Source organism: Cervus elaphus, chromosome 5, assembly GCF_910594005.1.
Source record: "Cervus elaphus chromosome 5, mCerEla1.1, whole genome shotgun sequence".
NCBI lineage: Eukaryota > Metazoa > Chordata > Mammalia > Artiodactyla > Cervidae > Cervus > Cervus elaphus.
The window spans coordinates 17,594,428-17,620,549 of NC_057819.1; the positions used below are offsets into that span (position 1 = coordinate 17,594,428).

A 26,122-nucleotide genomic window follows, 5' to 3' on the forward strand; every position below is an offset into this window, starting at 1 on the left:
TGCTGCTGGCCCCTGGGCCACACTTTGAGTAGAACAGGCTAGAAGACTTCCCTCCTCACCCAGTCCATGTGCTTTCAGAGGGAAGCGTCACATCACTCTTGCTGTATTAGTTTCCTGGGGCCTCCATAACAAAGCACCACTGACTAAGGTGGCTTAAAGCCACAGAGGTTTACTCTCTCAGTTCTGGAAGCCAGAAGTCCAAAATCAAGGTGCTGTCAGGGCTGTGCTCCCTCTGAAGGCTCCAGAGGAGGCTCCTTCCTGGCCTCTCCCAGCTCCTGGTGGTCTCAGGCACGCCTTGGCTGGCGATTGCATCACTCCAACCTCTGCGCTGTCTTCACATGGCCTGCTCCTCTGTGTCTGTGTCCCCAAAACTCCCTTTCTTTTTATAAGGAGACCCATCATCAGATTTAGGGTCCTCCCTAAGTCCAGGATGTCTCATCTCAAGATCCTTAACTAATGACATCTGCAGAGACCCTGCTTCCAAATAAGGTCACGCTGCGAGGTCCAGAGTGGACAGACATTTGGGGAGGACACTATTTACACCACCCCAGTTGCCCAAGACAGATGGAATGAGAGACTTTCCCATCCCCATCACAGAGATCTCACAAACGGCCTTGGCATCAACTATAAATGACTTTGCCTTCTCCATGGCTCAGCCTAGAGTGGGATCTCACTTTCTTCTTCATAAACCCCCAGCCCCAATCACCCCTGACCTCACTAATTCCTGCACCTGTGTGGGATACTGGGAATGGATTAGAACGGCTGTCTGGGTGAAGAGAGTTAGCAAAGTGGGGTCTTCTCCCAGCTCCACCATTATTAAGCAAATCACTACATTCTGGGTTCCCATTTCTAGGTCAATAAATGAAAAAGTTGCAGAGGATGGGCCATTTTAAAAATGGGAAACTGTTTGCAGTTTTATATATCTACATATTCAGGGACACAGTTGAAGGTTCTCAAGCTGATCAAATCTCCGTAACCCACACCCAGATCAAAAAACATATCTAGCGCCCAAAGGCCCCTTGCAGGAACTATCGCCCCACCCAAGAAAAACCACCCTCTTGACTTCTCACAGCATGAGTGCCTTTTTTTTAGGTGAAATTCTGTGATGCAAAATTTACCACGTTTAAGTGAACAATGCAGTGCCAGTTAGTACATTCATGATGTTGGTCAACTATCTCCTCTATCTAGTCTGAGAACATTTTTATCCCCCTAAAAGGAAACCTCACACCCTTTAAGCATTCAGTCCCCATTCTCTCCTCCCTTCAGACTGCTGGCCACCAGTCTGATTTCTGTCTCTACAGATTTGCCTATTTTGGATACTTCATATAAATGGAATCAGAAACTACTTGACCTTTTGTATCTGGCTTCATTCACTCAGCATTATATTTTTAAGGTTCATCCACACTGCGGCATGTGTCTGCAACTCATCCCTTTTGATGGCTAAATAATATTCCACTGGATGAGTAAACCACATTTTATTTATTCATTCACAGATGGACATTTGGGTTGTTTCTCCCTTCAGCCACTGTAAATAGCGCTGCCATTAATTTCTGCCTGTCTTCATATTTTATGTAAATAGTCATACAGTACGTGCTGTGTGGATTTGGTTTTGGCTGAACACCAAGTTTTTGAGGTTGGCCATGCCATGTTGGTGGAAACTTCTGCAGTCTTTCCTCCAGTGCCCTCGGCTGCCAGGGAGCACTGGGTGCCTTCTGCTCTTTGTGGGAAGTGGATGGGGGCTCTGCTGGGCAAGACCCTCGGCTCCTCAAGAAGACCCGGGTGGGAGATCTCACTAGGAGCTCCACAAAGCTCCCCGGTTGTTGTTGGAAGGCAGTTCGGTAAGATAGACGAGTCAGGTAGGGACACATCACACCAGAATGGGTGTAGACCCCCTCAGTCTCCACAACTCCTACCCATGGCGGGGCCTGGCCTTGCCCAGGAGTCTTGGCCTGTCCCCAGAACCCACTGAGAGAAGGCCCCTGTGTAACAGTCCTCATGGCAATTTCTTTTTGGTTTTTATTCAATTATGGAGCCCAAGCAAGTCTTACCTGGTGCTTCAATTAATTGCTTGTAAACACTCAGGAAAGCGGCTTCGGCCTCCTGACTTCTCTTACTAAGAGCCACCACCTTTGGAAACAACAAGAGAAAGAATCACGTGTGACCATGGCATCGGAGTCTATAACCAAATGTGATCATTCTCCACATGCGCAAACATGGGATTGAGGGGAGGAAGAAGGGAAATGAAGGTTCCAAGTATGGTGTAGAAAGCCTGGGTTCAAGTCCCAGCTCCACTGCATCTGGCTCTGTGACCCTGGGCAAATCACTGCCCACTCTGATCCTCAGTTTCCTCATCTGTAAAATGGGGTAAATAACAGAAACAACTTGCTAGGCCAGCTATGAGGGTTAAATGAAACTGTATATAAGTACTTAGCACAGGGCCTGGCACACAGTAGGTTATTAACAGCTCTTAACTGTTTTTACTGTTATTAACAGGCAATGTTGGAGATTCAAGTATGACACATGTTTTAAGGGAAAGGGGGACACATCTGAGGCATATTTCTTGACACTGCTAATTAAAGAGAAATTGTTGACTCTCTAGTAAGATACCAGTTTCAACAAATGTTGAGTGACAGTTATGTCAAACAGTTCCTAGCATACCAAAGGTGCTCAATAAATGCTTCCTGACTGATGAACACACCAATGACTGGATGACCAGTGGTGAGGAGCTACTTTCATGCACTTGTTCTCTTGCTTATGGGCATTTTTTTTTTGTCCTGTCAGTGAGACTCCACAAGATGTGTTTCTGGGGCTTAGCATCATCTCCTCCCTTCGTTCCTGGCTGTGAATTCCGAGCTCTGGCCTCGCAGCTAACCTGATGCTGGCTCTTGGCGGACAGTCCCTTCGGCATAGTCCTGGGGCTCTCCGGCACACTGCTGGGCTGAGCTCCTGGCACCCACAGGCCAGCATCCCTACCTCCTCGAGGACACACCAGGCTGGGCATCCCCCTTTGGACTGGAATGGAGCTTTATTCTCCCTGACACCGACATACCTCTCCCTCTGGTGCCAACTTCCTAAATGATGAATCTATCAGAGTGTCTACTTGTCAATGCCCTCTTTCAGGGTTGGGCTTTTCCTACGAATCCCAGTGATGCCATCTAGGTGAGTGTCTGTTACTGAATTTCTCCCCTCCAAGTGAGCTTCCCTGATAGCTCAGTTGGTAAAGAATCCATCTGCAATGCAGGAGACCCTGGTTCGATTCCTGAGTCAGGAAGATCCCCTGGAGAAGGGATAGGATACCCACTCCAGTATTCTTGGGCTTCCCTTGTGGCTTAGCTGGTAAAGACTCCGCCTGCAATGTAGGAGACCTGGGTTCAATCCCTGGGTTGGGAAGATACCCTGGAGAAGGGAGAGGTTACCCACTCCAGTATTCTGGCCTGGAGAATTCCATGGACTGCATAGTCCATGGGGTTGTAAAGAGTCAGACATGACTGAGCAACTTTCACTCACAAGTGAGCTCTGTGAGCGTGCGGTCTGGTGCACAGAAGGGGCTCGACATAATTTGTTGTGTTAACAAATCCAAGTGGGTAGCACCAACTCTAGGTCCTGTCTGTGACAGCATCGTGGAGAAATGTCAGGGGCCAATTCTGAGACAGTCTGCTCACAGAGGTGACCAACCGAGGCACAGGTCCTGGAGCCAGGCTGCCTGGGTTCACATCCCAGCTCCACCACTTATTACCTGTCCTTGATCAAGTGGGTCACTTCAATCCCTGTGCTTCTACTTCCCCATCTGTAAAATGGCGATAATAAGAGTACAGCCTCCCTCAAAGTTCTGCTAGAAGATCAACTGAATTAGCACAATGTAAAGGTAGCTGCAAAATTTCTGGCATGCATTAAGCCCCACAGGCATGTCACCTCGTGGTATGATCAACCCCTTCCTTCTTGTCTCTTATGGGGATAGGTTCTGTCCAGTGCTGCCTGATCAGCTTCACCTGTGTTCATCTTTTCTTAGGTGTGAGAAAAGGCTTGCCTCCTCACACAGTGGTTTATACTCTGGGAAGAAGAATTTGAAAACCACAGTGGTTTCTCTACAGCTTCCTGTATGGCAGCCATGAGCCTCATGTGGGTACCACGCACTGAAAATGTGGCAAGTCCAAATCCAGATGTGCTATGAGTACAAAATATGCATTGAATTTTGGACTTAGTTCAAAAAAAGAGACTGTACAATCGCTATCAGCTATCCTTATGTTGATTGCATGCTGAAGTGATAAATTTGGGGGCATTCTGGGTTAAATAAAATATATTATTAAAATTCATTTCACCTGTTTCCTTTTACTTTTTAAAATTAGTAGGTATTAGAAAATGTAAGAGTATATCCATGGATCATATTATATTTCTATTGGACAGCACAGCTTGAAGGTTTTACAAGGTCCACTGAGAATTTGTTATTTAAGAGAGGTGGACAGAAATGTATGGTGGATGTTGAGCAAGTGATTTTAAAAAGGTCAGTTACAAAAGCTCTTTAAGCTCTCGTTATTCTGAGAGCAGTCTCTGATCGCTTACCTTCCAGAGTGAATGACAGTCTCTCATTCATTCAACAAGCATTTCCTGAGCACCTGCTATGTGCCATGTACTGTGAACTGAGAACTCAGTGATGAATAGTGCAGCCTCCAGCCCCACCCTCATGGGACTCACAGTTCAGTGGGAAGACCAACATTAAAGCAGATTCCCCAGATAATTCATTAATTACATGTGCTAAACGCTTCAAAGGAAAAGCACAGGGGTCTTGAGAGTGTGTAAGTGTGGCGAGACTGACCCAGTTTGACGGGTGGAAGGAACACCAGGAATTCTCTCTCCATTAGGGGAAGCTGGTGATGGACAGAACGAATGTTCTAGAACCTAGGCAAAGGGAAGGTTTTTATTCTTGCTAAGATGTACAAGGCACAGTTCCTGCTCTGGGGACTCACAGCTGAGTGGGAGACACAGCTATGAAAAAAAGGAACATAGGAGGTGATGCAAATGTTGGGGTCTCCAGAGTAATGTGAGGAGGGGGCAATTAATTCAGAGTTTGGAGGGACATCCCTGATGCCCAAATAACAATAACAACAACAACAATAATAATAATATAATATTCAGAGTTTACCATGTACCATGTACATATGCTCACTCAGTCATGTCCAACTCTTTGCAACCCCAGGGACTGTAGCCCGCCAGTCTCCTCTGTCCATGGGGATTCTCCAGGCAAGAATACTGGAGTTTGTTGCCATTTCCTTCTCCACAGAATCTTCCCACCCAGGGATCTAACCCACATATCCTGCACTGGCAAGAGGATTCTTTACCACTGAACCACCTGACAAGCCCACCATGTACCAGATGCTCTTACTATTCATAATCATCTCTCTCCATGGACACACCAATCACTGGAGGTAGCTTCTGTCATTATCCCCATTGTACAGATGAGGAAACCAAGGCTCAGTGAGGTTAAGTATCTCTTCTAAGGTCACCCAGTAAGTAAATGGCAGAGTGAGATTCACACCAGGTCTGGTGGCTGAAATTACTGTTCTGAATCCAGATGTGGGCCCCTTTCTCCTGCAGAGAAAACCCATCCCAGCCAGTGAGGACAGTCGCTCGGGCCCCATTTGGGTGCTGATGCCTTGAGATGCCACCTATGGCTGTACCAGATCAAGAACCGCTGTGCTGCTAACCTGAGGCCCAAGAAAAGCCCTGAGAAACAAAAGCAACTCATCGCCAGAACCCTAGATGGAGAATCATCAAAGATCAGTCAACAGAAAGTCTGAATACTTCATTTTATGGTTGTCTGTGCTAAGCATGTGTAGTAACTGTAGCTTGGGGAAAGGCATAAGAATGCTCTACTGAGGGACTTTGCTGGTGGTTCAGTGGCTAAGACTCCACACTCACATTTTAGTAATGTGCTGCTGAATCAAGCCCTAAGACTTTGCACTCCCAAGGTAGGAGGCCTGGGTTTGACCCCTGGACAGGGAAATAGATCCCACGTGACGCAACTAAAGTTCTCGCATGCTGCATCTAAAACCTGGTGCAAGTAAATAAATAAATATTTAAAAAATAAGTTCTATTGACTTCCCTTGGACTGCAAGGGGATCAAACCAGTCAATCCTAAAGGAAGTCAATCCTGAATATTCATTAGAAGGACTGATACTTTGACACAATAGAATACTGATTATAATACATTAGAATACTGATACTTTGATACATTAGAAGCTCCAATACTTTGGCTATCTGATGCAAAGAGCTGACTCATTAGAAAAGACCCTGATGATGGGAAAGACTGAGGGCAGGAGGAGAAGGGGACGACAGAGGACGAGATGGTTGGATGGCATCACCGATCAATGGACATAAGTTTGAGCAAACTCTGGGAGACAGTGAAGGACAGGGAAGCCTGGGATGCTGCAGTCCATGGGGTAGCAAAGAGTTGGACACAACTGAGCAACTGAACAACAAAATTGACTTCTAAAAAGGAGTTCAGGGCAGAAGTAGGGGCAAGTGCCAGAAGATTCTGTTATTATTTCCTGGTCCATGCCCATAGCACCAAGATCCCCTGGAAGGGGCATGGCAACCCACTCCAGTATTCTTGCCTGGAGAATCCCATGGATAGGAGCCTGAAGGATAGGGCCCACAGGGCTGCAAAGAATCGGACATGACTAAGCAACGCAGCATGCAGACCCACAGCGCCCTCTACTGTTCATTCATGGTGCTTATCGGTTGTGTACTGATTATCTCCACAACTGTCTCCTTGCAACCTCAGCCTGCCCCACAAAAGCGATGTTGTTCAACACAGTAAGCACTAGCTCACGTGGCCAGTGAGCACTTGAAATGTGACTATTCAAACCCAGATAGGCTGCATGTGTAAAATACGGGATTTCTAGGTTTTAGAATGAAAAAAAAAAAAAGAATGTAAAATATCTCAGTAATTTTTATATTGATTTCATGTTGAAATGATAATATTGTGGATGTGCGTGTGCACTCAGTCGCTCAGTCGTGTCCAATTCTTCGCGACCCTATGGACTGTAGCTTGCCAGGCTCTTCTGTCCTTGGGATTATCCCACTGAGGAATACTGGGTGCGTTGTCATTTCCTACTCTAGGGAATCCTCCCGATCCAGGGATTGAACCCTAGGCTCCTGCATTGTCAGGCAGATTCTTCACCACTGAGTCGCCAAAGAAGCCCAATATTGTGGACGCTTTGTTTTTTTCAGTCGCTAAGCTGTGTCCGACTCTCTGTGAGCCCATGGACCGCAGCACGCCAGGCTCCCCTGCCTTTCACTGTCTCCCAGTGTTTGCTTAGATTCACATCCATTGAGTTGATGATGCTATCTACCCATCTCATCTTCTGCTGTCCCCTTCTCTTTTTGCCTTCGATCTTTCTCAGCATCAGGATCTTTTCCAAAGACTGGGCTCTCTGCATTGGGTAGAAAAAGTATTGGAGCTTCAGCATCAGTCCTTCCAATATTCAGGACTGATTTCCTTTAGGATTGACTGGTTTGACCTCCCTGCAGTCCAAGGGACTCTCAAGAGTCTTCTTCAACACCATAGTTTAAAAGCATCAATTCTTCAGCACTCAGCCGTCTTTATGATCCAACCCTCACATCCCTACATGACTACTGGAAAAACCATAGCTTTGACTATATGGACCTTTGTTGGTAAAGTGATGTCTCTGCTTTGTAATATGCTATCCTGGTTTGTCATAGCTTTCCTTCCAAGGAACAAGCAATACTGTGGACATGTTGGGTGAAATAGAATATACTATTAAAGTTGAACTCACCTATTTCTTTTTACTTTTTAAAATGTAGCTACAAGAAAAATTTAAATTACTTATGTGGCTTGCATTCTACTTTTTACTGGACAGCGTTGTTTTAGACTAAAGGTTAGAAAACCTATGACCCTTGGGCCAAATGTGACCCTTCATCTGTTTAAATAAAGTTTTATTGGAACACAGCTACAATCATTATGAATGACTGTAGCTACAGACACCGAGAAGGTCACCATTTAGCTGCTTTACTGCTACAGTGGTGGAGTTGCATAGTTGTGATAGAGACACTGGCTGCAACACTGAAAATATCTGCTCTCTGGCCCTTAATAGAAAATATTTGCTGATACCTGTTTTAGAGGTTCACCTAATGGCTGGACAATACATTCAAAAGCAGGGATCAAAAAACATCCTGGAAGGGCACTAACTTTGAGTTAGTTTAAATTTAGGGCCTCCCACAGTAAATATGACTCTTGAAGACATTAATCGTTTGGAAGTTCTGCCTCATTCAGTCTGGTTTTAGAGTTATGACCCTGTCTGTTTCTAGAAGGCCAGGCCTGATGGTATCCGAGTCTGATCAGCTGCTGAGCCCAGTGTCATGAAGAATCTCTTGGCCTCAGTTCGTTCATCCACCAAGTGGGAAGAATAATCTCCATTTGCCTAAGAGGCTGTTGGGGGAGGAATGGGCTAACACGTGGCAAAGAGTACCATGGAAAATGGGAAAAAAGCTTTCTAATAAAGCAAGTAATTCTTTTTCCAACCATACAAGATATCTTTTCCAAGAGCTGCAACTCTAATGCATTTCACCCACATGCCGAGAACAGGTGAGCTCAGCATAAATAAAAGGCCACGTGTTTCACGGGTGGGTCCCATCATACAGAAGAGCAGGAGGAAAGGGTCCAGAAGGACAGATTTGGCTTGGGACGGGCAGATCTCTGAAGGCCATCTGGGGGGAGGAAGAGGAGGAGGATGAGGTGGTGGCCAGCTACAGACACCAAGAAGGTCACCATCAGAAATAGCTCAGCATCTTCTGATGAAGCAGGTGGCATTCACACCACCTGATGAAATAGAAGGGGTGAAAATGTGTTTGGTCCTGAGTCTGGAAGTAACAGGTGGAGAACTGGTTAAGCCAGAGAAGCAAAAGTCTGTTCTAGCTGCTGAGCATTTGTCTGTCACGTGGCTAAAAACCAGCAAGTTTGGGGACCCCCGAGGCTGTGCTTCTATGAGCCGTCTGAGATGGCAGTGACATCTACTGGCTACTGAGAACGGCTCCGTGCCAAGCTGGTCACAATAAACAGGCAGAGTTCCTGGAAACCGAACCTTTATTCCGTGTTCAGTGCCTTCTCTTTGGAATCTTTGCAGACAGCCCTGAGATGTGAGCACGGTTACCGCTCCCACCCTACAGAGGAAGAAACAGGTTGGGGGCAGCCAAGTCACTTGGCCAAGATGGAAGGAACTAGTTACTGATGGGGCTGGTATCCACGCCCAGCATCCTCTCATTCCAGGGCCCAGAACTGCAACTAGAAACCATTGTTTCTCAAAGGGTGTTGCACAGCGCCCTGGGTGTGAAAACAGGGATGTGTGATCAAGCCTGGACCCACTTGCTTTCTCTGTGCACTGTGCAAATCCACTAGCACACTGGATGCTCTGACAAGAGCTGCAGGAGAAAGTGCGCTTCAGCTTGGCTTAGCCCAGTGTTTTCCCAAATGCATTTGGTCTTGGAATATTTGCGTCACAGAATAAACCTAGAAACTAGGGTTCTGTTAAACACACTTTGATAACAGCTGCCCTCTACCCCTGGGTCCTGGGCTCTGGTGATGGTGGGGCATGGTGGTTCTGAGAGACAAGGGGAATCGGATGCTGCAGGAATTCTGGAAGAAACTGACGAGGGATGTGCAGTCGAGAGGTGAGTATTCACAGGGTCTCAGAATCAGTGCCTTTGAGGAGAAGGCAGAGGAAGGAGATCTGAGGAGGAAAGGCATCAGCCCAGGGTGGGGGAGAGGTGGGTGGGAGCGTGTCCTTTCACACCCTCGGAAGCCTGGGTTCTCCTTCTGGGGAGTGAGGATCTAGGGGCACATGGCGAGCAAAGAAGAGCAAGAATAATGAGGGGAAGGGACTTCACTTGTGGTCCAGTGGTAAAGAATCTGCCTTGCAACGCAGTGGATGTGGATTTGATCCCTGGTCACGGAAGTAAGATCCCACCTGCCGTGGAGCAACTAAGCCTGTGCACACCAACTACTGAGGCCCAAACCGCAACGAGAGTCTGTGCACAACAATGATGAAAGACACTGCATGCCGCAACAGAGATCAAAGATCGGGCATGCGGCAACCAAGACTCAACGCAGCCACAGGAATAAATAACTAAAAATAGATAAAAAAGGAAGACTGAGGGGAGACAAGGAGGAAGTGGGCATAGAGAGTGAGGATACGCAAAGAGTGAGGGGCACAGACAGTAAGGGGACAGAGAGCTGGGGGTTCACAGACACGGAGGGGAGCAGACAGGAGGAGGGTTCACGGAGGGTGACGGAGGCGCAGACATGGAAGCAGATGGAATGAGGGCTCAGAGTGAGAGGAGGAGGGGTGTGGAGCACAGAGAAAGATGGAGGAGGGATTGCGGGCCATGCAGAGGAGCAGGAGGAAACCCTGGCCACCACGAGGCTGCGGCAGGACTGGCTCAGATGTGCCAGAGGGGAAGGGGCTCGTGCTGAGTGCTCAGGGGCTGCTGCAGGGTCTGGGGGAGGTGATGGTCCAGGCCCAGGGTGGGGATGAGATGGGGAGAGAAGAACTGACTGGAGAGACGATTGGGAGGTAAAATCCTGATCCAGGACACAGTGGGGGCTGAAGGTAGGGAGGCGTGTGGGGATGCATTTAGCCAAAAGCAAGGAGCAGACTCAGGGAGACACCCCACAAGAGCAGTCTACAACCAGCTGAAGATCTTCTTGGCTATTGTGTTGAGAGAAATACATGTATTCTGGACTGTAAAGACTCCAGCCCAGGATGAGAAGGCACACATCTTACCCTATGTGATAAATTCCTTTTATTCACAATAAAATTCTGATGTCCTACAACTTGTAAAAGGCGATTACCTTGTTCAGTTGATAGGAGAATTATTATCATCAACAGTAACAATGACTACTGAGTATCTGACACATAGTAACTCATTTAACCCCCACAACCCAGGTCGATGGGGGTGTTACGGCCCATTTAACAGATGAAGATATCAAGGTACAGAAGGGCGAAGACCACACCGTGTGGGAGCTGGGATGCAGACCCAGCTCAGGGAGACGACAAAGCCCCTGCTTCTAACCCCCACTGGGGACTGAATCTCCCAGATGAGGGCCTGGAATATCAGAGAGCTGGAGGAGCTAGCTAGGTTTGCAGGTGGGCAGCGGACAGAAGGCTTAGTGCTTTAGTGCCCGGGGGCTTTCAGCAGGACCTGACTCCTCTGCCTCACAGAGTGAGTTTGCTGGGGGCCTTGTTCCCAGGCAGGCACTAACTCTCACTCTCCCATACATCATTGATGTGGTTGAGCAAATGAAAATTACAATTTAATGTTGGGGCTTAAATAAGAAATAAGAGTTTGGCTCTTGTTTTTGGTAGCTGTTGTTGAGCTGGGCTCTCTCAGCTCCTGCCTGGACAGGGCAGAAGGCAGGGATCCTCTCTGGCCTTCTGAGATCTCAGGGGCATTCCCAGGGCGGGGTCAGGGAGGGTCCCAGAGAGGCCCCATCCTAGTCGAGGCTCAGGAGCCGGCAGAAGCCACTTCTAGAGCCTGATGGGATGGGATAAAATTAACACATTTGGCCACCTGTCACTGTTTCAAATACTCAGGTATAAATCATAAATACATTTTGAATCGTCAGATATAAGACACTAATTCAAATTCAAGCTTGAGCTCTGAAATCCCCTCTTCCAGGGCTGGAGGTCCAGCTTCTAGATCCTCCTCAGATCCTTACTCAGCACCCACTATGCGCATGCCCCAGAGGCGTATCTTGCCCCCTCTCCCTAAGACCCTCAAACACAAGGAATGCTTTACACAATTAACTCACTCAATCCATGCAAAACTGCCAAGAGGTGGGAGGACTGAACTGTGTACCCCCAATGTGACTGTATTTGGAGATAAGGCCTTTAAAGGGGTAACTGAGGTTAAATGAAGTCATATTGGTGGGGCCTGAATACAACAGGATTGGTGTCCTTATAGGAAGAGGCACAAGGGATGCAGAAGCAGAGGATCACAGTAAGAAGGCAGTCATCTGCAAACCAAGGAGAGAACTCTCACCAGAAGCCAACCCTGCCAGCACCTTGATCTTGGACTTCCCTGCTTCCAGAACTGTGAGAAAATAAAATTCTGTTGTTTAAACTACCTGGTCTGTGGTACTCTGCTGTGGTAGCCAGAGCTGCCCATCTAGCTCCAGAAGCTGGCATCTCATGGCTGGGTTTGTCAGTTCTTTAGGTCATAGTCCCATCAGGGGAGAGTGGATCTGTCTGTTCACACAGCCTTGCACACAGGAGGTGTTCAATAAATGCCTGCTGAAGAATGACAGTCACCGTCTATGTGTCATCCTTAGGGGTGATCCTCAGGCTGGAGAGGAACTGATAGCAGTGGGGGACCCTCTTTAGACATGTCTGGAGAAGTACCAGGCATCCTGATCGGGGCTCGTGTCTAGTTAAGGGAGAGTTTATGCTTCGTCCCGACCTCCTCTGAACGCCAGGCATTCACCCATCAGTCAGCATCTGATGACATGCCCATGCTTAGGCTAACTTCTCATCTGGATGTTGTTTTATTTTCCTAACCAGATCGTGAGCATCTAGACAGCTAGGACTGGGGGGGGGGGGGGTTTGGCATTTTTCTTTTTAAGAATTTCAATATTTAATCAAGGATTATTTGACTTAATTTCATATGCAGTTATTAAAAGAAGAGAAATAGAAATAATAGAGAAAAGTAACAGCACATATATCACCAAATTGGGCCAACTTCTTTGGCATTTAAAAAAGTGAAATAAAATAATGCGTGTAAAGTGTTAACACAGTGCCTGACACATAACTGATGTCCAATAAACTCATTTTCTCAGTAGGTATTTATTGAGCATCTTTGAGGGATGGGAGCTGTTCTAGGCACTGGGCATTCAGCACCTAAGTCAGACTGATCCAAACCTGTACCCTTGCAGAGCTGACGCAAGCAACAGAAGAAATCATGATACAGAAAGTGAGAATCTGATCAAGTGCAAGGGAAGAAAACACAGCTGGGAGGGGATAGGAGTCTGGGGCAGGGATGTGTGTCCCGCCTTGTAGGGCCAGGGAAGGCCTTGGGAGAAAAGGAGAGTTGAGCAGACTTGTAGAAGAGAAGGGAGAGTGTCATTCGGCCATCTCAAGGGAGGAGTATTCTAGGGGACAGAATAGCAGGTGCAAAGGCCCTGGGGCAGGAGTATGTTTGGCTTGTTTGAGTAACAGCAAAGAGGCCAGTGCAGTGGGAGAAGGTAGGGGAAGAGGAGAAGTCAGGGATCAAAGGGTAGAGGGCAGAGCTTTGGAGGTCACTGTGAGAACTAGGACTTTTTCCCTGGAAAGGAATGAGGAGCCATGGGAGGGTTTAGAGGAGGTGAGGGACATGGTCTACAAATGTTTCAATAGGATCCCCCAGGCTATTGTGTGCACAATGGGCTGAGGGGGGTTGGGGTGGGAGCAGGGTGACCAGGGAGGTGGCTACTTTAACAGTCCAAGTGAGAAGGATGGCATTTCCGAGAGGGTGGAGTCAGTGGAGGTGAGGGGAAGTCCTGGGGTTCAGGATCCATCCTGAAGGTCCAGCCACAGGATCTGTTTCTCAAAATACAGTGTAGATACGGGGGGATAGTGAAAGGAAGAGGGGCGATGAGGACATTTCATGGTCCAGTGTGAACAACTGGATCATCTTCAACAGCTGATGCTGTGATTTTCTCCTCCCTCAGAGGCAAATCAGGAGTGGGCACTAAATCCACAGACTGAAAAAATGAATGAATGAGATAAGGAAGGAGTTAAAGAGGCTCTTGGAGCTAATCCTTCTGAACTACAAACTTAAATAAAAACCCGTGCCTAGAAAGATGATGAAGAATGACACCCTGCAAGTAGCCCAGATTATGCTGCAACCTTGAGGGCTCTGTGGAGATATCGTGCCAGCTCTCTGATGGAGTCACACATAGATCGAGGGCACACAGGCCCAGGATCTGCCTGGGAGGTCCCAGCATCTCAGAGAAGCAGACAGCAAGGTGGGAAACAGGAAATGCTGGACTTGGCAGTGGGCAGGCCTGGGTTTGGGTTTCAGCTGGGGCCTTGGGTCCTTGTTCACCTTTGGGCAAGTCATGCCCCCTTTCTGAGCCTCAGCTTCCCCATCTGTAAAGTGAAGGTGCTGGGTTTACAGTCCCTTACTCAAACTCACCTAAGCAGAAAGACAGACAGACACTCTCCATACATTGGTCTCCACCTCCCTGGGATTTTAATCAAAAGCAGTGGAAGGCCTCAGAAACCCACCCAGGCTTGGACCAAGGGGTGGGTCTGCTGGGAGCACATGAGGCAGGAAAGAGAAACACCGTGCAATTTTATTTTAATATTTGTAATTATTCCCAGGCTAAAAATAAGGCACAGAGCAAAGTGTTTTCAAATGTCGGCATTAATGAACACTTTTTATCCAACATAATACGGGCCCCCAAATGCATTTATGTCAGGCTCCGAGATCTCATAAGCAGTGCCCCTCGCCGGGCTGGCTTTCACGGCTTGGAAGCGGTGCAAAAATGAAATGTCCCACAAGTGCAGGCTGGCAGGCCTGCTATTAGCAACAGTATAATCATCAATTACGTCCAATCACAAACTACTGATTTTATAATTATCAAATGAAGTTCTAACTTCTCACCTCTGCTCAGCGGCAACTAATATAATCTCTCAGTTCAAAAAAAGGAAGCTTTTTTTCCCTGTTCCTCTCATGCTCTTTCTCTCTCTTCTGGGGAAAAGAATTTCCAGGCCTCCACATAAGACTGCATTTAAATTGCTTGTCACTCAAAACAAAGGCGAACCACTCATTTGTAATTCACCAGCCACCTGAACAGACTGCCTGTTTTCCTTTAAGCATCCATGCACTGAAGCACAAAGATCATTTTTCTATTGTTAAAATTGTATAAGCCAGAGCTTTTTTTAGCAGCAAATACACAATTTCACTTCTCTTCCGAGGGCTCCCAGCATAAAAGGGACAGGAGGCTTTCTTTAGTGCCTTACAAATACATTTTGCTTTGGGGTATTAAAAAAAAAATCAACTATGTGCTCATATAATGAGTTGAAAAGCTATTAAAGTCGTTTATACATGAGGGCAGGGCAGAAGTGAGGTTTCCCATCCTGCCCAGGGTGTGGCCAGTATATGAAGTCAGATGACTGAGATTCATTCTCATGGGCACTGGGAGCATCTGTGTCCAATTTGCTGTTTTTGGGAGCTCCCAGTATCACAAACATGGCTCCATGCTGATTGGCATTCGGCTGGCAGACTTTGAGAACAGAAACAACCCAGGGGTGGGTGCCCCAGCTTGGACCTTGCTGGTCCAGGCAGGCTCTAGCTGTGTGCCTGCCTTTCTGGCTACCTCATCCTGGAGGACAAGCCACGGACAACTGCCATGAAGCCCCTGTATGCAACCGAATTCTGTGGCTCAGCCTTTGACAGCCAGGCCTGTTTCAACAGCACAGTTTTTCTGTATAACTGATTATAATCATAATACCTTCCAATTTTAATCTAGGGCTTTTTATAATTTATAAAGACCTTCCACAGGAATTAGTGCATCTGAGCTTCCACACACTCCCAGAGGGGGTTCTGGCAGGGAGGATGGTTCTTGTGTGAGGGGCCCAGAGACGCTGATATGGTGGTTCCAAGTCACACAGAAGGAGTCGAGGCAGGGTGTGAACCGCCTCTCTGGATTCAGAGCCAGCTGTGCAGCACAGAATTTGGGCCTGGATTCGTGCAACTTCCCACTTGAAGTGGCAGAGTAGCTTCTGTTTTTGGTAAATTAGAACAGACTCAGGTTTACCCCTAAAACGTCCCCCTCTCAGGCCTGAATATGCTGTGTTTTCCTACAAGGCAGACCAAGGAATAGGGCTCCTGCATGCCCACTAGAAGTTATTCATAAACCACAGCAGTGACGACTAACAATTCCTGATTTCAAGCAACAGTGAAATTATTCTGTATGATACTGTGATGGTGGATACACATTATGCATTTGTAAAGGAAGATTGTACAACAGAAAAAGTGACCTCCTAATGTCAATCATGGACTTTAGTTAATAATACTGTATCAATATTGGTTCATCAACTGTAACAAATGTGGTGAACTAATGCAAGATGTTAATAGGGGAAATTGGGGTAAAGAGCTCTATACCTCTTGCTCAAATTCTCTCTAAACCTAAAACTGCTCGAAGAAATAGTCTATTGTATAGGGCAGGTACTAGGCACTAGGCAATGCTTTCAGTGTTGATTACATTAACACATTCAATCTGCACACCAGCCCCGTGAGGTCAGTATCATTATCTACCTGATTTTACTGGTGGGGAAAACAAGACATCAGAGAAATCTACCTTGCCCAAAGTCACACAGCAAGGGGCAGAGTTAGGATTCATTCCCTGGACCCCAGAGCATGTGCCCTCAGCCACAGTGGTAATGGGGTCACCACTGAGTTCTCTCCAAAAGCCGGCCCCCCATCCCTGGGATACTATGTGAGCATCCTACCTCGATCACGGGTGTCAGACGGCGCAACAGGGGTCATCGACAATGGGTCCAGGTCCAGATACATGTTTTCTTGGACCCTCCAGTGTTTAAAAATATTTGAGCCATAAAAATTCATCAAGTTATACACTTAAGATTTGCGCATTTTACCATATGCAAATTACACCTCCATAAAGTACTGTGAGCATGAAAATGTGTGCATATATACAGAGCCAGCATTTCAAAACCAGAAGAGATCTAAATTGCTGGATTTTCTTGGAAAATCAGAGGATCTGGCCAGCCTGGGCCCACATTTCCACCGACAACTGCCGCCTGGGGCCAAGCAGCAGTCTCGCATTAAGATAGGCCTGGGGTCGGCAGTTCACCCCGGCCTCCCACGTACCTGCAGTACAGGTGTGGGGCCCCTGGGCAGTGGCGTTCTCACTCTGGCCTAGACCGGAACCATTTCTCGCCTCGCTTTGGTTTCTCCACATTCTTCTTGAGTTCCACCAGCCCCCTCCCTCAACTTCACCCTTCAAACAGGGATTTCACAGGCTTAGGAGAAACAGGAGTGATAAGCAGGGTGTCCTGTACTGGTCCTACGTCTCGCGTCCAGGCAGCCCCACATGGTTGCCAAAGTGCCTTTCCAAATAGCAACAAAATCCTGTGTGAGCTCTCCTCCCTGAATGAACATGATCAGGCCCTCCCAAATTCAAGTCTACCTGGGACCACAGAAAGGGGCCACTCAGAGCACCTGGAGGATTCTGTGCCTTGCAAAGTGATGAGAAACTCTCACAGGCACAGTGGAGAAAGACCTGCAGGGCTCGGCTGTCGTGTTCTGATGGGAATGGCGGCGCTAACTGGGTCACAGAGGAAAGGGGAGAGTGAGGGCGGGAGGATAGCAAGGAGATGCACACAGCTGGGGCTTAATAAAGGCTCGCAGGTTCGAGGAAGGGCTGGAAAGCACACAAGCTTTGGAGTCAGCTTCTGAGTGACCTACGTCTAAACCTTGCATCTCTGGCTGTGTGACTCTGGGCAAGTCACTAAGCCTTCTGTGCCTCAGCTTTCTCAACTATAAAATGGGTACAATGATGTGACAGGCTGGCAGGAGCATCAAATCATGGAGGTGAAGCACCCACCGGCACTTAATGATGAGTGAATATCCTTCCGTGGCCTCTCTGTGCCTCAGTTTCCCCACCTAGACAGTAGGGACACCAAATCCAGCCTATGTGTGGAGACTCCAGCAGTTAAGATATGCTTTGTTCAGTGTTAAACATGGAGTGAGGTTGGCCAAGCCATCCACAGACGGTTCTTGGATTTCTCGGCAAAGGGATCTGAGGGTGTTAGAAGTTGGCACTATTGAAAGGAATGTGAAAGGTGGAAACTGCTGGAACGTGAGTGTTAGTCACTCAATCATGTCTGACACTTTGCGACCCCATGGACTGTAGCCCGCCAGGCTCCTCTGTCCATGGGATTCTCCAGGCAAGCATACTGGAGTGGACTGCCATTCCCTTCTCCAGGGGATCGTCCCAACCCGGGGATCAAACCTGGGTCTCCTGCATTGCGGGCAGATTCTTTACCCTCTCTCTGAGCCATTAGGAAAGCCCTCGCTGGAACATGAGGATTGGAGCCAAATCACCAGAGTGGGTTGAGGGTCAGCAATGCCAAGAACCACCCCAGCCAGCCTGGCAACAACCAGTCTCTGAAACACAGGGCAGTCCAGGAGTCTGTGCGCCAGGCCCCCCGTGAGCTGGCTTACGACCCTGACCTGGCCTCTGAGCTCACTGCCCCCGGCTCTGTTGGACACAGGCCGCAGCATCCTTGCTGCAGCAGGGGGCCTGCAGGGGCCCCAGGTGGCTGTAGTCTCTCCTCTTGAGGCCATCCCGGGAAGTTCTCCGAAATGCCAGCCCAGAAGAGCTGAGTTAAAAGAGCATACGTGCCCTTTATGGAGAGGCGGCCACCCAAATGCCACAGAAGCACCACCTGCCCAGGCTTTCAAATATAGTATCATCATCTCTGGGTGTCTGTGGAGCGTGGCTCAAGACAGCTCTGTGAGAACTGCAGCCGGACACTCAGGGCACTCTTCTGTCTCCAGGGTGTGCAGCCAGGGGTCGGGGACTCAGCTTCCCCCAGTGGGCTGATTCAATTCCAGTCGAATTCCATTCCCAGTTCCCCCACTTCTCTGTGACCCTGGGCAGCCACTGGCCTTCTCTGAAACTTTGTTTCCATATCTGAGGATGACGATAAGGATTAAAGGTGATATACACAAAAACTGCTTAGCACACAGCCTGGCCAACACTTAATTGATGTTAGTTTTGCTATTATTAATTATGATGATCCTCAATGTGCTAAGCACTACACCAAGAAGAATAAGCCATAGCCCGAGTTCACAAGTCCCTGAAGAAGAGAGACATAGACCACAGGAAAGGACAGAAGGCAAGCAGCATTTTGAGGAGGGGGAACCATGGAAGGAAGGGTTTATTCTGCAGGGGCACTGGCTAGAGGAGGGCTTCAAGGGGGTGGCGGTGCTGGCTTGCAAAGGACGAGCAGGTTGTTGTGCTACAGAGGAGGGCGACAGGGTGGCATGTGCTGAGGTCAGAGACAATCTGGTGGAATCGTGGGGCTTCCCTGGTGGCTCAGTGTTAAAGAATCCACCTGCCAAAGCGGGAGATGCGGGTTTGATCCCTGACCTGGGAAGATCCCACGTGCCGTGGACGAATGAAGCCCGTGTGCCACGACTACGGAGCCTGTGCTCCAGAGCCTGGGAGCCGCAGCTACAGAAGCCCGCGCACCCTAGAGCCTGTGCTCTGCAACAACAGAGACCACCACAATGAGAAGCCCTCACACCGCAACTAGAGGGAAGCTCACGCAGCAATGAAGACCCAGCATTGTCAAAAAGAAAGAAACAAATTGAATACATACAAAAGCAGCAGCAATCTGGTATAATCAGACAACGCTTACTGTACCCCCTCTAAGCCCAAGGTTGTGAACATGGGGCTCATGGTCCAAATCTCGTTATATACTTTGTTCATGTTTTAAAAAATATTTATCTTTAGCCAACATTTAGAGATCAGGAGATTATACATAAAAATTGAGATTTCCAGCTCACCAGAAAAATTAGAAAATGGGGCCACAGAGGCCTCCGTTCCTGTGTAACAGCAGCATAAAAAAATGAAAACAGTAATAATAGTAAATATTTACTGAGTGCTTAAAGTGTGCCAGGCGCTGCTTTAAGTGCTTTACACACCCTAAGTCTCCAAATCCTCATGAAAGCCCTACAGGGTGAATGCAGTGATGGGGAACCCAGTTTTCTTGGCTGTTTCTCAAAGATAGGCAGCCCCCTTGCAAAGCCCCACAACCCTCATCCTTCCAGCTGAGAGCTCAGGACGGCAGAAAACGAAGGAGAGGCATATGTTTGGTGGGAAACGTGGAAATAATCAAGGGTGAGTGGATTCATGTAAGTAATTTAATTACCTCGCACAGCTATGAAATCTCTCAGTTTCCGCTTCCACTATTAATGATGAAGGTTAACTATCAGAGGACATTATCTATGGTCTCCTGACATATGAGGGAGGGAGGTTTAGGTGTCCCTAGGTAGCCATACCTGCTTGTCACTGATCAGGTTGGTCCCTGCCTCCAGCTGACCCCCACCGCCACCTTGAAATTGACTGGGAGGCACATTATACACCGTATGATGGAAACACTCAGTACCACCTATGAATAGACTTGCCTCAAACATCAAACCTGAATATGATCAAGCCTCTAGATCCAACTGCCCATGCATGGCAAATACAGAGGACAGAGGACCAGGTCAAACCACACCACAGTGACACAAGCAACGAATCCCAGCTACAGGTGAGGTGACTTGCCCACGGTCCCACAGTGAGTGGTGGGCTGGGATTTGAACCCAAGTTCATGAACACAGTATTCTCCTGAGACCACATGAGAAGCCAGAGAAAGTACAGCTGGGCTTCCAGAGAGTGGGACAAGGAACCAGAATAGCTCAGAGCAAGGAGGGTGGTTCCTCTGCAAGGGGCAAGTCCCCTGGCCCTGCTCTCTATAGGCCAGCTTTCGGCTTCCTGGACTAGTCCCAAACTCAAACTCTTGAGATACTGATTACTGTTGACCTCGCTTGAGACTAATGTTGTCCTTGGTGCAATCAGCTGTGATCAGAGGAATGTTTTTAGGAAAAAGAGCCCAGTTATTTCCACACAGAGATCACAGGGTTAAAAAAAAAGATGGCCAGGATGTTTACAGATTAGAATGTGTAGCAGAGATAGTATGACCAACTTGTCCTAATTTGTCTTGGACTTTTCCAGTTTTACTGTGAAGTTTTGTACCTGAAGATCTTCTCTGTTTTAAAACCCAAAGTTTTGCATCTCAGGTAACCCTCAGTCCAGGGCCGAACCAGTTGGTCGCCATATTTCAGAGGCACGTCAGTCAGTCTCAGTGTGTGGATTCTGTGTGAATCCTTGTTGTTCAGTCGCGTCTGATTCTTTGCGACTCCAAGGACTATAGCATCAGGCTTCCCTGTCCTTCACTATCTCCTGGAGTTGGCTCAAACTGATGTCAATTGAGTCGATGATGCCATTCAACCATCTCATCCTCTGTTGTCCCCTTCTCCTCCTGCCTTCAATCCTTCCCAGCATCAGGGTCTTCTCCAATGTATCAGCTCTTCAAATTAGGTATTGGAGCTTCATTCCTTCCAATATATATTCAGAGTTGATCTCCTTTAAGATTGATCTCCTTCCTGTCCAAGGGACTCTCAAGAGTCTTGTCCAACAACACAATTTGAAGGCATCAATTCTTCAGCATTCAGCTTTCTTTATAGTCCAACTCTCACATCCATACATGACTACCATCCTGGTATACACCAAAAAATGATTTAAAAACTTAGGGGCCAATAAGGGACACTGTAGCATTGCCTGAGTACCAGGTATTAAGAAACTACTATTAAGATAAAAAAGTGCAACTATGTGTGGTAGGAATGTTAAGTAGACTTATTGTGGTGATCATTTTGCAATATATACAAATATTGAATCATTATGTTCTATATCTTTTCATACTAGTTTTAGAAAAGGCAGAGGAACCAGAGATCAAATTGCCAACATCTGCTGGATCATCGAAAAACCACAAGAGTTCCAGAAAAAACATAACATTCTGCTTTATTGACTATGCCAAAGCCTTTGACTGTGTGGATCAAAATAAACTGTGGGAAATTCTGAAAGAGATGGGAATACCAGACCACCTGACCTGCCTCTTGAGAAACCTGTATGCAGGTCAGGAAGCAACAGTTAGAACAGGACATGGAACAATAGACTGGTTCCAAATAGGAAAAGGAATATGTCAAGGCTGAAAATTGTCACCCTGCTTATTTAACTTATATGCAGAGTATATCATGAGAAATGCTGGGCTGGATGAAGCACAAGCTGGAATCAAGATTGCCAGGAGAAATATCAATAACCTCAGATATGTACATGACACCACCCTTATGGCAGAAAGAGAAGAACTAAAGAGCCTCTTGATGAAAGTGAAAGAGGAGAGTGAAAAAGTTGGCTTAAAGCTCAACATTCAGAAAACAAAGATCATGGCATTGGGTCCCATCACTTCATGGCAAATAGATGGGGAAACAGTGGAAACAGTGACAGACTTTATTTTGGGGGGCTCCAAAATCACTGGAGATGGTGACTGCAGCCATGAAATAAAAAAGACGCTTACTCCTTGGAAGGAAAGTTATGACCAACCTAGAGAGCATATTAAAAAGCAGAGACATTACTTTGCCAGCAAAGGTCGTCTAGTCAAGGCTATGGTTTTTCCAGTAGTCATGGATGGATGTGAGAGTTGGACTATAAAGAAAGCTGAGTGCTGAAGAATTGATGCTTTTGAACTGTGGTGTTGGAGAAGACTCTCGAAAGTCCCTTGGACTGCAAGGAGATCCAACCAGTCCATCCTAAAGGAGATAAGTCCTGAACGTTCATTGGAAGGACTGATGTTGAAGCTGAAATGCCAATACTTTGACCACCTGATGCGAAGAGCTGACTCAGTTGAAAAGACCCTGATGCTGGAAAAGACTGAAGGCAAGAGGAGAAGGGGAAGACACAGGATGAGATGGTTGGATGGCATCACCGACTCGATGTACATGAGTTTGGGTATACTCCGGGAGTTGGTGATGGACAGGGAAGCCTGGCGTGCTGCAGTCCATGGGGTCGCAGAGAGTTGGACACAACTGAGCGACTGAAATGAATTGATGCTCTATACCTGAAACCAACATAATATTATATATCAAATACATCTCAATTAAAAAAAGAAATGTATTAAAAATTTTTGGATGATACTGTGGTTATGTTTATAAAGAGATTCCTTATTTCTCAGAGATATACACTAAAATGGCTTCCAGGTGGCTCAGTGGTAAAGAATCCGCCTGCAATGCAGGAGATGTGGGTTCGACCACTGGGTTAGGAAGATCCCCTGGAGAAGGAAGTGGCAACCAACTCCAATATTCTTGCCTGGAAAATCTCATGCACAGAGGAGCCTGCTGGGCTACAGCCCAAGAGCTGGACATGACTTAGCAACTAAACAACAACATGCACTAAAATATTTATAGGTGAAATGATACAATGACCTGAATTTGCTTCAGAATAATCCAGCGGTGCAAAAGGGAAGTGGCTATGAGTGAACAGTCATTGAAACTGGGTCACATTATTTTATTTTCTTTAACTCTCACATATTTGAATTTGTCCATAATAAAGAGTAAAAGAATGGAGGAAGAAAGGAGGAAGGAAGAACAAATGAAAGAAATGACTGTTGGAAGATACCCATTCTCTAAGTCAAATTCGATACCCATTCTCTAACTCAAAATTTATAGGTTTGATCTTGCCTCTTCTGTAAAGGGCCAGAGAGTAAATATTTTTGGTTATGTGCACCATATGGTCTATCAACTATTCAACTTGGTCCTTGTAGAGTGAAAGCAGCCACAGACAGTGTGTAGCTGTGTGCCAATAAAACTTAATTTACAAAAACAGGAAGGGAGCTGGGTTTGACCCAGCTATATTATGGCTATACTTTGCTAATCCCTGGTCTAGAAGGGTATCAGCTGGGCTCAGTTCTATGACTTACTTGCTGTTGTGACTCAGGATAGTCACCTAACCTTTCTGAGTTTTCTCCTCTGTAAAAGGGGGCTAATAATAGCAACTACCTCAGACCAGGATTAGGCCAGATAAAGAATAGAGCTGGGTCCATGCCACTCATCTTCATTATCCTAAAAGTTTAAATCTGAGACTGGTTGATTTTTATTTGTCTAGGTAATTAGCTCCAGTGACAGTAGGGTGAATGTGGGGACTGAGATGGCTGTCATGGGCAGGCACTTCCATCTATCATGTATGAGAAAGCTGGCCCACAGAGAGGGCAGAACAAGGACTCTCACCCCTTGTAGAAGCACCCTCTTTGCTTATGAGCTGTTTTGGTTCCTTGTCCCATCCTCTGGAAGCCCAGCTGTGCTCCTCATGTGGTCTCAGCAGAGTGCTGTGTTCATGAGCTTGGGTTTGAATCTCAATCCTACCACTAGTGGTGGGACCTTCGGCAAGATACTTTATCTTGATGAGTCAGTTTCCTCATATACCAAAACGTCTCTCACAAGACGGAGGATTAAATGGCATAACTGTGCATCTGGCAGACAACAGATACCCCATTAATATCAGATAGTTAATATTATAATAAATGTTTCTCATGTAGGCTAACTTGGGTGGATTTTTGTTTCTTGTACCCCAAGTTTTTCTCTTAAGATGGAACTCCAGCTGTCCTCAACACTGACGCCTCTCACTTGGAGGCTCAGGGCGGGTCTCCTTTCTTGGCCCACCAAGGCCAGAGACAGAACCCAGACTGAGACAGAAGACAGGCGGAGGTGCTGTGTTGCTCACAACACCTGGGCAGCCCTGGCAGCTGCTATACCCTCAACCTACTCATTGCAAAAGCAACAGGCGAGGCAAACAGATGGCTTTTTTCCTTCCCCAAGATGGAAAAAGAAAAAAAAAAAAAAGGGAAAGGAGATGAACAGATTTCCACTGGCTAGATCAAAGAGAAATAGGCATTTTCACTGATAAACTTCACTTAAATGCCATCCCTGTGCCCAGGGATGTGATCATCCCAGGGCAGGATCGGGCTGGGACCAGCTTGCTGTTGCCTATTGATGTATCATTAATTTCTTTTTGTTTCCCGCTCCGGTGTACACCCGACTCAAGGTGAGAGAACGTAACTGGGCTGCGACTTCTCAGATTGATAGATTGCGTTTCTGTGCTGGGTCCGTTTCATGCTTGGTGACTTTGCAGCAAAGCAATTATCACTGTGGAATGCATAATGGCCTAATTAATAACTAATGTCAGGTTGGCCTCTGAGCCATGATTATACCTTAGCAAGCCAACTTTTTTTTTCTTTTAAACATTCCGAGAGAAAAATATTATTATAATTGACTGGTTAAATTGTCAAAGTGTCCCTACCCTGTGGACATGGGGCGTTGTAGGAAGCACATAAAGCCTGGAATAAAGAGAGGTGTTCTGCCGCCAACTGGCTGCGTGGTCTTGCTCAGTATCTGAGTATCTTGGGGCCAGTTCATCTGCACCTATAAACAGAGCCACCTTTCTGAAATTGAGTGGGATTCTTGGAGCCTGGGGCAAAGTAGCTCTTGTTCACTACTGGATCCCCAGGGCCTGTCACACAGTAGGTGCTTAATAAATAACAATCGAGGGTAAGAACTCTGAATCTGGACTGCCTGGGTTCAAATCTTGTCTTTGCCCCTTACTGGTTGTGTGACCTTGGGCAAGTTATCCAACCTCTCTGTGCCTCATTCTTCTCACTTGTAAAATATTGCTAAAACAACATCTACCTTATAGGGAGGTCACAGGGAATAATAAATTGATATCTGTAAAGTGTTTAGAATGCTGGGGTTGAGCCAAGGCCTCCCTGGCTCCTGGAGGTTAGGTGTCTAAACCAACTGGGCTTGTCTTTAAGAAACCACTTCTGCCTCTGACTCTTCTGCTAACAGTGTCATCCCCACTGACCCCTGGAGCCCGATACTCAGGCCCTTCTATCTCCCTCAGCCACCTGAAGGCCAGGCCCCCACATCCAAACTCTTTTGAACCAGCCTTCTCTTTGCCACGCCTCTGCTTCTGCCTCAAGTCAGGACACCATTATTGCCACGTGTCTCAAGTGTTCCAGACCCTGACTTCCAAGTCGACCCTCTCCTACCCCACTCACCTCCAGAGGGATCTTTCTAGAAAAGCGTCCTGGTTATGCTGTCCTCATACATCAAGAGAATCCACATCACCTTATCCATGTCATCTCAAAGTACAGACTTAACACAGCATTTGCAGACCCGTCCTGTCCAAATGTGTTTCCTTGCCTCTTCCCCTCCCTTACCTCCCTACATATCGTAGCTCCAGAAACATGGTACAACTCACCAAATAGTCACTGGGAAATAATTGTTCATTTTAAGCCTTCCGTGTGTAATGTACTGAGCTAATAAACATTGCAAACATGACCATCTCATTTAATCCTCACAATAAGCCTGTGTATACTAGGAACCATCTATTGATGAGAAAACAGTCGGGAAGAAGGGAAGTGACCTAAGATCACCCAGCAAGTGT

The 26,122-nt window shown here is 47.0% G+C and overlaps 1 protein-coding gene across 3 annotated transcripts in view; it reads right to left on the reverse strand.

Moving 5' to 3' along the window:
• CUX2 (cut like homeobox 2) overlaps nt 1-26,122 on the reverse strand; it is a 268,877-nt gene that overhangs the window by 56,160 nt on the left and 186,595 nt on the right. For all 3 annotated transcript variants that reach the window (XM_043901848.1, XM_043901847.1, XM_043901849.1), the window contains one exon: nt 2,049-2,127. In XM_043901848.1, the coding sequence (XP_043757783.1) occupies nt 2,049-2,127 (79 nt within the window). The remainder of the gene's footprint in view (nt 1-2,048; nt 2,128-26,122) is intronic.